General features: G+C 56.1%; 1 protein-coding gene across 1 annotated transcript; it reads right to left on the minus strand.

The window, feature by feature from the left end:
- Window positions 1-1,473: 1,473 nt before the first annotated feature.
- On the minus strand, window positions 1,474-7,962 carry LRFN3 (leucine rich repeat and fibronectin type III domain containing 3). The gene is made up of 3 exons (XM_049621946.1): window positions 6,886-7,962; window positions 4,137-5,579; window positions 1,474-2,096 (listed from the first exon to the last, which is right to left on the minus strand). The coding sequence occupies exons 2-3, from the start codon at window positions 5,561-5,563 to the stop codon at window positions 1,631-1,633; spliced, it is 1,893 nt and encodes a 630-aa protein (XP_049477903.1). The 5' UTR covers window positions 5,564-5,579; window positions 6,886-7,962; the 3' UTR covers window positions 1,474-1,630.
- Window positions 7,963-11,160: the final 3,198 nt, after the last annotated feature.

Here is an 11,160-nt window from a genome sequence, read left to right on the forward strand (position 1 = left end):
TGGGCTTCCAAACCTCCAGGTCTGGTGCCTGAGAGGGACCTAGGGCAGCCCAAGACAGAGTGAGGACCAGCCTTGCAGAGACATAGGGCTGAAAGGTCCAGATCAATCTGGACCAGGCCTTAGGCCCACAGAATCACAGGGTCTACACTCCCTAATTACACTTTCTTACTTCCTACCCTCAAATCAGCTGAATCTGGCACCTGCCCAACCAGCCCCCTAACACTGCTCTCACTGAGGTCACTGTGGCCTTGGTATCATTAAACACAATTGTCACTTGGGTCTGACTTGCCTGGTTTGCTTCACTCTGTCCCTCCATCTGCTGCTCCTGCTTAGTCTCTGTCAGGTTTTTCTCCCTGTCCCTTAAATATGGGAAGTCCCATAGGCTGTCTCATGACCCTGATGGTCTCCATTCCCCATTCCCCATCTCGGATGATAGAGCCTCTTTTCTGTTCCCAGCTCCAGCCTCAGACCAGGGTCCCGAGGTCTCCTGGCCGCCACCCCCTGGACGTCCTCTGTCCCCACCCCCCGCATTCACCAAGTCCCCCCTGGCTTCAGCATCTTCCCCAAACCTGCACCTCCTTCCTGGTTCTGTATCAGGTGGCTCCACTGTCCCCTCCCCTGGCCAGAGCCCTGGGCCTCACCCTAGACACTTCCCTCCCCCACAAGCCCTTCAGCTCCATAACCCATCCATTCAGCTTCCTCTCTCACCTACCCCCTACTCTTTTCCCCCAGCCCTGTCCCACTCCAGCCTTGTCCTTACCCACCTGGGTGCCTGCCTTGGCTTCCCCCAGGCTCCCAGCTTCAGTCTTCCCCTCTGGTCCACCCTCCTCATGACAGCTGGAAAGATCTTCCTAAAGCCCAGTCCCGCCCTTGTCCCTCCTCTGCATAGATCCTCCATGGATCACCAATACTATCAGGCCAGTCTGATATTTTCATCCTGGAGGTCCTGGACTCTGCTCACCTCTCCTGCCTTGTTTCTACCACAGTACCTCCACTGCCTGGCATTTACTAAGTCCTTGCTTGTGTTGGGCCCTGTGCTGGGAACAGCTTTCCCTTTCTTCTTGGCCTAATTATCTCCTTCGGAGGTCATGCTCAGATCTCATCTTTCCTCCAGGAAGCTTCCCTGACCACACCCTAGGCTGAGTCTGGCACCTTTCCTGGGCTCCCGTAATCTCCTAGGCTTCCCTCATCACCACATCTTGGATCGCTCCAAACTGTCACTGTCTGAGAAGGGCTTGAGGCTGTCTGGGTCATGGCAGCATCATCCAGCACAGGGCATGCCCAGGGAGCACGCTCAGGGAATTCTGTTGACTGAATGGATGACCATCCTTAGCCTCATCCAGGAACCTCAGACAGAATGGAGCAGGGGTCTCTCCCCAGAGGAGGCATTCCCAACTCCAGACCCCTGCACAATCCCCCCCCCCAAACCCCACAGACAGAGACAAGGGCAAGGGCCTAGGCCCAAGCTTAGAAAAATAGGACTTTCTTGTTGTGCCCCGGTGCCCCCGACACCCTCCCCATCAGAGTTTTAAAAACCGTGAGCAATTTGGTGAGTCTGAGGCCAGGTCCCACAGGGTGCCTGGGTCCTCCCACCCCTGGGGCCAGAAGGGCCGTAGAGGTGGGTGCGAGGCTAGGGTCCCGTGGGTTCGTGGCTGGGCCTCCAGGGCTCACAGTCCAGCTGGACCACGGTGTGGGCCCTGGGCACAGCAGGCTCAGGGGCAGGCGGGGCCGGTGTGGGGCCCAGGGCGCCGTTGGTCTGCGAACAAACGCTGCTGACGGGTGCAGGTGCCTTGGCCTTGCCGGGGGGCTGGCCGCCGTGCACCTTGTAGCGCATGAGCAGCACGAAGATGAAGACCAGTACCGAGGCCACGATGACTCCACCAAGGGCGATGATCATGGTGCCGCCCAGGAAGGGTGCGTGCGGGGCCCCACAGGGCCGCAGCGCCGGCTCAGTGGAGAAGCGGGAGCAGCCCACTGGCCGTGTGGCCGTCAGCCCGGTGGCGCCGTCCTCGTACACCGCTAGCACGCACAGGTCATAGGTGCGGCCAGATGCCAGGTCCGACAACAGGAAGGAGCGGCTGTCGGCGGGAATCATCCTGGAGGGACAGGTAGGCAGGGGTCAGGTCTCTGGCTGCCCGGCACCCACCCTGCACTCTACCCCAACCCTGCAGTCTGGCGGATTCCCCCCGCCCCTCCCACCAGTCTGCTGCTACCCCGAGTTCCCTCTCACCACTGTTCAAATTCCCTGTGATCTGATACCCTTCAGCTGCCTGACTGATAACCTCTGGGTCATCTTATGCTCCTGGCGCCTGCTGCTCAAATCCCCCAGTTTAATCTCCCTCCAGCCCCAGTGCCCAGATTCCCTCCCAGGCTGCTGCCCACTGCTTCTCTGCTCTGCTGCTCAGTTTCACTGGAGCCTCACTGCCCAACTTCCCTCCAGTCCCACCCCCCAGTCTCTCTCTACACCCTCGCTCAACTTCCCATCTTTCCCATCTGCCTCTCCTCCAGTCTGGGCCTGATTTCCCTTTTCCAACTGCCTGACTTTCCTCCAGCGTACAGCTAGAATTCTCTCATCTAACCACCCGATTCCCCCATGCTGCTGATGCCTGATTTCCTTCTAACCTGCCAATGAATGTCCCCCTAGCCCCATTGCCTTATTATTATTATTGTTGTATCTAGGGCCTGCTTTCCAGTGAGCCCTGTCAGCTGACTCCGTTTTCATGAAACTGATGTGCCTCAGTCATCACAGCTGATTTCTTTTTCTCCCTTGTTGCCTTATTTCTTCTTCCAGCTCTGTCTCTTGATTCCCTTCTTATCTCTGTTGCCTGGTTCTTATTTATCCTTACCTTTCCCATTTCCTTTTATCCTTAGCACCCAACTCTACTTATTTCCTTTTGCAGCAGAGCACCTTGTGGGAGATTTAACTTGTTGTATAACCTGCTTTATTCCTCAACTGCTTTAATGAGGGAGTTACAGGGAACTCTGTGATTGTCTCTGAGAGGGTGGCTATCTAGAAGAGCACTTGTCTCATCCTCGCCAGGCAAGGTGGACAGGATTTGTGTGATTATCAGGTGTGGGGCCCTCCATGGAGCCCACTCTCCCTACATGGAGTGCTGCTGTCTGAGAAAAGGAACAGAATAGCTCACTAGATTTCCAGGACTGAAAGGGAAATCAGTTGACGATCTCTTGAGATGTGGGCCCCTGGGGAAGGAAAGTGGACCCAGGAACTGGGTTTATAAGGTGCACACCCCAGGCCCTGAGAAGCCCGATCCTCTACAGCCAGGCCTCAGGGACTGCACCTTTGGCCTAGCCTGGCAGCGGGAAGAGGGAACCGTCCATAGCCATCCATGCAAGTTAGACTTGGGTGAGAAGTGTCAGCAGCATCTGTGTCAGAGCCACCACTACTGGCCACATGTGGCCACAGCAGATGTTCCAAATGCTCTCGGCTCGGGGGCAGAAGATGTACTGATCCACTTCTTGGGGCTTATAAGCCCCAGGTTTTCTTCTACCGTTTGCAACAACTGAATAGAGACGGGAATCCCCAACGGTGGCAAAGTGAATGTTCCTGTTCACCTAGTAGGTGGAGCTTGAACTAGGTTTGATTTGATTTAGAAAATAAAAAATTGAGATGTCACATTAGAACTCTAAACATGTGGAGTTCACACTGCACAAACCCAAAGCCTATTTAGCCTCCTCCGCCATTTTTCCTTTCAATCTGGTCTGAGTTCCTTTGCAGCAGGGCCCCCTCATTTCATTTTCCCCGTGAACTCTGTACCTTCCTGTTTGATCTCCTTTTCTTCTCACAGCATGGTTTGCATCTAGCCCTGTCATCTGGAAACAACTAGTTTTTCTTTATCTTTATATTTGATTTGTCTGTACCCCTCTACCTGGCTCCCCCCGTTAACTTTGGACTCTTCTGGCCTGATTAGTTTTTACTCTTGCTGCCTGATTTCTTTTTTACATCTGTTACTATTTACTTTTGCTGCCTTATTTCTTTTTATCACTGCTGCCAGCTTTCTTTTACTTTCAGCCTCATTTCTCAGCTGTGCAGCAACCTGGGGTGTCAATGAATGTATTTCCAACCCTCCCCCCACCTCAGTCTGCCACCCAAGCTACCCACTGCCTGGACCCTGCACCTGTAGACGAGGATGTCATCGGCTGAGCTGTTGTACTGGATCTGGTACATGCGGATCCCCGGGATAGGCCGCTGATCTGGCCACTGGACAAGAGCAGCTGTGGCCCCATGCTCAGTCACCTGGACACCACGGTCCGTAGGGGGCGCAGTGTCAGCTGCCTTGGCGGAGGCGGAGGCAGAGGCAGAGGCAGCAGAGGGCGGGGTGAGGGCATCAGGATCCCCGTCCCGCGGGGGGTCACAACTGGTGCTGTTGGCTAGCTGGGGGGGTGGCGGGGGGCCCACGGTCAGCTCAACAGCAGCGGTGGCCTCACCAGCTGCATTGGCCGCAATGCAAGTGAAAATGCCACCATCGCCCGGCTCAGTGACCAGCAGCTCCAACGTCCCATTAGGGAAGGCACGAGCACGGCTCGAATTGCCCACCAGCCGGCCCTGGGGTGACACCCAACGCACACGGGGCTCAGGGTCCCCCACTGCCCGGCAGCGCAGGGCAGCTGGCCGACCTGCAGGCACTGCCAGCGGTGGCGAGCGGTGAGTCACCACAGGGGGCTCGCACACAAATTCCTCCTCGCCCACGGCCCAGAAGTAGCGGCCACCCAGAGCGGGTGGGGAGGCACAGGCCTCCAGGTCATCCTCCCTGGCCAGCCTCCGCAGCCACACCAGCTCGCAGTTGCAGTGGAGCGGGTTCCCACCGAAGGCCAGCACCAGGGCGGAGGCAGGTGAGCCTCGGGGCCTGGCTAGCAGCGGCAGGCGGGAGAAAAGTGGGTCGGGCGGGATGGTGGTCAGGCGATTGGAGGTCATGTCCAGCCGTGCCAACTTGTGCAGGCGGGAAAAGGCGCCAGCGGGCACAGAGGCCAGCAGGTTGTGGTCGAGGCCCAGTGTGTTGACATTGCCCAGGCGGCCCAAAGCCTCCCAGGGAAGCTGCTCCAGGTTGTTGTAGGAGAGGTCGAGATCCTCTAGTGTCTCGGCGCAGTCATCCAGGGCACCGGCCGCCAGGGCTGCCAGCTGGTTGTTGCTCAGGATGAGGTGGCGCAAGTTGACCAGGCCGCGCAGCTGACCCTCGCCCAGCGAGGTCAGCCGGTTCCCATCTAGGTGCAGGGCACGGAGGGCGCGCAGGTCGGCAAAGGCGCCGGCTGCCACGTGGCGGATGGTGTTACGCGACAAGCTCAGATGCAGCAGGCCGGTCATGTTGGCCAGGTCCCGGCGGCGCACGGCCGCGATGAAGTTGTCCGCCAGGCGCAGCTCGGCTGCCCGGCGGTCTAGCGAGGGTGGCACGAACAGAAGGCCTGCCCCTGGGCACAGCACGCTTAGGGGCAGGGACTGTGTCTGGCAGCGGCAGCGGCGGGGACACGGGCTGGGTGCGGCTGGCTGGGATGGAGACGAGGCGGGGGCCAGCGGCAGCAGGCAGAGGAGCAGTGGAAGGACGGCCATTTCGGGCGGGGGCGGCCTACAGGGAAGAAGGGAGGCATTAGGGCGGGCTGAGGCCAGAAGAGGGGTGCCAGAGGGCATTAGGGTGGTCCAAGACCAGGAGAGAAGGTCACAGTGGGCTGAGAGCAAAAGAGTTGGGTCAAAGATGGTCAGAGAGAGGAGTGGGAGTGGTCAGACACATCAAAAGGCAGAAGAGATGGTCAAAGACTCAGAGGGATGTGTCATGGAGGGACACGGGGAGCAGAAATGGTCAGAGGAAAGGGAGGTAATTAGAGATGGTCAGAGACAGTTAGACAATGGGGGGGAGTGGGCAGAAGGGAAGCCAGAGTGTTTTAAATGTGGTCAAAGAGATGGGCAAAGCTGGCCAGAAGGAAGAAGTGGTCAGGGTGGTGGGAATGGCTACAAGTAGTCAAACATGACCAGAGAAGGGAGGTGGTTAGAGATGGTCAAGAAGATGAGAAGTGGACAAAGGAAGGCACATAGTCAGGGGTGGTGAGATCTAACAGAGATGATCAGAGATGGTCAGAAACGGTCAAAAGCCAGAGAGGCAGTCAGAGAGAGGAGGAAAGGACAGACATGTCAGAAACAGCTGGAGATAAGGACAGCTGATTAGGAAGAGGAGTACGGGGAGAGGTCATCAGAGAGGAAAGGCAGCCAGAGATGTTAGAAATGATTAGGGAATTCCAGTACTCAAGAGAGACAGAGAGAAGAGAGGTGGTCGGTAAGGGCCAGAGATGGTTGGAATGGCCATAGACTGGCAGTCAGAGTAGGCAGTGGGCAGAGGGCAAGAGTGATGGCAAAAGATGGTCAGAGACAGGCAAACGCTTAGAGTGAGGGGTGGACAAGAGCGAGGAGCTGGTGAAAGATGATTAGAGAGAGGCACGACGGGCAGAGATGTCAAAGGTGGTCACTGAGTGAAGCAGTGGACAGAGGTGGCCTGAGAGAGAAGCGGTGGACAGAAGTGTCAAAGATGATCGGAGCGAGGAGTGGTGAACAGAGATGGTCAGTGAGAGGAGCAGTGGCTAGGAGAGGTGTCTAGAGACAGATGAGACAGATGGTGGGAAGAAACTGGAGAACAGAGTGAGAGATCAGAGACCTGGAGGTGCCAACAACTGGGGAAGAGGTCACAGGGGCAATGTTGGTCAAATGTCCAGAGAGGCACGGCAGGAGCTGGAGGCAAACCCTTGGTGGTGGTGGTGGGGTGTCTGTTTCCTGGGGAAACCCCAAGGGTGCCCAGGGGGACCTAGCCCTCACTTACCTCCACCCCCAGCCACAAAGTTCCTCCCAAGTCCCTCCCCCGCATGAGGGTCCCCCAATAGCCTTACCTGAGCTGGAAGCCCCCCCCCAGGGAGCAGAGTCCTCAGGCTCCAAGAGGTCAGGGGCTAGGTCTCTGGAGGGGGCGCCTGGTCATCCCTTCTCTGTCCCCAAGGCCTCTGCAGAGGGACTGTGCTGTGTCTCAGCCAAGATCTGTGGCCATGGAGTCTGTAGACCTTGATACTTGGGGTCCTAGATCTCCGAATACACGGCTTCTAAGGGCCAATTTTAGAGACCCAGGCTCCAGTTTGGGTGGGTCAGAGCGAGTGTCTCCTAGCTCTGGTCTTGGGATGCTAAACAGCCAAATGAAGAGTCTAGGGTCTGAGTCTCAAGCCCAGTCCTGGAATCTAATACTTGGGTGCTGGGTTCAGATATTGGGGTGCTGAGTCAAGATTTGGAGGTCTAGAGACCTCCAATTTCAGCATTCGGGTTTGCAGCAAGGACTTCAGGCTCAAACTCAGATTTAGGCCCCTTGGAATACCGGGGTTCAGATCTTGGAATTTGAGGCCTAAATCTCAGAGTTCAGGTCCCAAATAGCGGGTTCCAGAGTATAGGTATGGGAATCTGATCCCAGATTCAAGGTCCCAGGCACAGAATTCAGAGTTCAGCTTCAGATTTGGGGTTTTAGATGCAAAGTCTTGAGGTTCAGACTCCAAAATTTGGGGTCCATATTCCAAGTCTTGGGGTTCCAGAGACTGAAGTTGAGATTCCAGCCCCAGATATTAGGTGTTCAGGCTCCAGGTCTTGGGGTCCCAGCCCCAGATCAGGGTCTCAGGCTCAGGTTTCCAGATCTCTGGATCCGATCTCGGGGTGCAGGCCCCCGATGTCGGGGTGCCGGCCCTGGGTTTGGGGCAGCGTGGTCCAGGCTTGCTTCCCGGGCTGCGGCGGGGACTGGCCCGGAGGGAGGGGGGCGGATGCGGTGGGGAGGGCGGCAAGGCAGCCCCGGGGGCCGGGGTGGGGCGAGGCCTGGGCGAGGACAGACGGACAGACTGGGACACGCGGGGTGGAGGCACTGCAGCGCAGGTTGGGGCGCAGGGGGGAGGGGCCGCGTTCAGAGACCCCTCCCCCGCCGGGGCCGGGGCGGGGGCCGGGCGGGGGCCGGGCAGGCAAGCCGGGTCCGGGCGCTCCCGCGGCCTCCTCGCCGGGAACCTAGGGCCTCGCGCGCGCCCGCGCTTAAAGGCGCAGGCCCTGCGCGTGCCCGCGCTTAAAGGTGTAGGCAGCCCCCTCTCGCAAAGGCGCGCCTCCAGCCCCACTTCCCATGGAGTCGCCCTGGCGTTGCTTGGGAGCAAGAAAAAAATCCTTGGATACAGAGAGACACAGAGAGAGACACAGAGACTGAGACAAAGAGACACACAGATTGAGAGAGACAGAGACAAAAAGATAAGCAGGCTTAGACTGAGAGACAGGAGTACAATGAGAGAGGCAGATAGAGAGATGGAAGGATACACATATTCAAAGAGAGAGGGAAATACACAGAGACCGTGAAATAGACAAGGACAAGACAGAGACAGACGAAGACAGAGACGTCGAAAAAGTCAAAGAGACAGAGACATGGGTGGGTGGAGGGGGTAGGTGGGAGGGGGTAGCAGATACTGAACTGGGGCAACTCAACTGTGAGGATGGGTATGTGTATGTGTGTGTGTGTGTGTGTGTGTGTGTGTGTGTGTGTGTGTATGTGTCCAGTTCTTATTCATAGCCCCGGATCTGCCTTACATCCCAAAGCCTTGGGCCCCCAAGCCTCTCTCCTGTCCCCTTGTCTCAGCACCACCTCCCTGGGATGTCCTTTCCTGGGTGGCATTTCCTTACTTGGACCCTGTTCAGCAACAAGCCTGATCTTTCAGGCCAGAGAAGAAACTGCTCCTTCCCAAGCCTCCTTGCCCTGGCTGCAAGGGGAAAACTTGGCTCCCCTACCTTGTGCCCTCTGGAGTTATAGCTTAGACCTAAAGACACACTGGGCAGATATCCCATGGAGGAAGAAAAAGATAGGAAATGGGACAGAGGCAGGGGGCTGGACAGGTTGACCCAGAAAAGTGTCCACTGCCTTCCCCTCTCCCTGACTCAGGTTCACTGCCCCACAGAGGACTCTGCTAGAAATGTACTAACACATGACTCACCAGGTGTGGGGCCTGCCTGTCCAGACTATTGTGAGAAGATAGTGGAGGGAAGGGTGGGGCGTTCCACACGTCTCCCGGCACATGTTATTGCAGGAGGACAGATGTGGGTGGTGGCCTGCATGCCTGCCCTGGGAACTTGGTGATAGCAACATGGAGGACCTGATCTTTGGGACCCCTGGTCTGAAGGGAACACAGTCTTGGCCTTTGGTCATGGCCCTAACCCTGGGGGAACCTGAATGGTCACAAACCACCCCTGGGGATCTCCCTTCTGAGTAGATGAGTAAAGCAACCTTGTTGGGGGCAGGAACATCGATGCACATCCACCCGGGCATCCCTAGCTCTGCTGAAGGTTTCAGAACAGACTTTTGGCTCCTTCCACTCATGCGTATTGAAAAACTGCAGCTAAAATTAACTCAGCTCTAGGGCCCGCCTTTCCAGATCATTAGCAAAGTTCATCAGTGCTCCTGGGCCAGCATAGTGGATATTGGTTACTCAGACACTCAAAAAGAGGATGTAGAAGTCTCAGAGACACTACAGAAGTGGTGGAGGTGGGGGAGATACAGGGAAATGCCGGAGGACAATCCGAGAGCACGCTGGAATTAGAGTTCAGTGGAACTGGATGATTTGGGGGAAATGGGCAGGGGATTGGGGGAGAACGAGGCAGAGGATGAAGAAAGTTAATAGAGGCTGCAGGTGAAGAACAGGTTACCGCTCTGGGCAACTGGGGCTTACTTCAGCTGGGGAACATTAAGGAATCTTGCAGAACACATCAAAATGATGGTTCCCCCTCTTTTATTACCCCCTGCAAGATTTCTTCCTGCTGCATTTATCCACCAGTTGTTACCCCTTTGGGTAATAGTTGTGTCTTTGGTGGGAGAGAGTGGTACTGAGAGCCATCTGAGATCTGAGACAGAAAAGCAGAGAGGGATGCCCTGCATGAACTAAACCCGTTAGTCCTCAACATTGTAGTTGTTTTGGGATCACCTTGAACTTAACAATAGAACTCCAGGCCCCAGTCCCAGAGTTTCTGATTTGATACGTCTAGGCGGGGTCAAACGTTTGCATTTCTAACAAGTTCCCAAGTGATGCTAACGCTGCTGGTCCAGGGACGACACTTTGAGAACCGCTGGGTTAAACCAGGGAGCTCTGCAACCTGCATGGAGCTGTCCACCACAGCTGTGCCGAAACCTAGTGGACTGAGGGGACTTAGCATTTTAAGTGTGTGCCAGAGAAACCAGCATATTTAGAGACATAAAGAGGGGTTTGGGAACAGAGAGGGGCAGAGGCAGAGATGCCGGTTCAACATTTACTGTAGATTTCTGGGCATGGTTGTGTGCTAAATGACATGGCAGCAGAAGTGTGACCAAGGCAGTGTCAGGTCTTGCTTTCATTGAGCTCAAATTTCAAAAGGAAAAAGATACATCTCCAGACAGCCCAGCGTGGTCAGGGCTGTGCTAGGAGAAGTTTGGGCTAGACAGATTGGGACTGTCATGTCAGAGGCCCAGGCCACAGTGGCCAGGGTGTGACAGGGGAAGCACAGGGCAAAGTAACACTTTGATGGCAAAGCACAGGCCAGAGTGGTCAGGGCTCCTGACGGGGGAAGCAGAAAGGTGTGGGGCCCCAGAGGCAGAATCCAACCCTTTAGGCGCTCCCACCCCCTGGGCCCCAGTCAGGGAGGCTTCCTGGAGAGGGGACCTTTATGCTGAGACCTGAAGGATGAGTATGAACAGAGTAGGTGGGCAAAGGGACCTCTATATTACTTGTGTGCCCTCATTCTATAGCATGTGCAGTCTGGGGGGTCCCTGCAATGCTCGAGTAGTACCGTGCATGTGTCTGCATGTGCTATAACCCCTCATTAGCTCCTGCAAGGGTATCCTGATGGGATGGTGTTTTGGGGGGTTCCACTTAATTGCCGCATTTACTTAATTACAACATCTGGAGAAGGGGACAAAAGCAGCGGAAACAGCCACAGCAGGAAGAATGAGGTTAAACTGCCTGAGAGCTGAGGGGGCCTTGGGGGAAGAGGACTGCTCATATGCATGCACAGAATCTGCCTGAATATACACAAATACACACGGGGGACACATCCATATTCACACACGCACATCACGTACTCAGAGGCTCACCAGAACACAGAATACAGCAGGCGCATGGAACACATATACACCTGGC

This window comes from Panthera uncia, assembly GCF_023721935.1.
Source record: "Panthera uncia isolate 11264 chromosome E2 unlocalized genomic scaffold, Puncia_PCG_1.0 HiC_scaffold_19, whole genome shotgun sequence".
Lineage (NCBI taxonomy): Eukaryota > Metazoa > Chordata > Mammalia > Carnivora > Felidae > Panthera > Panthera uncia.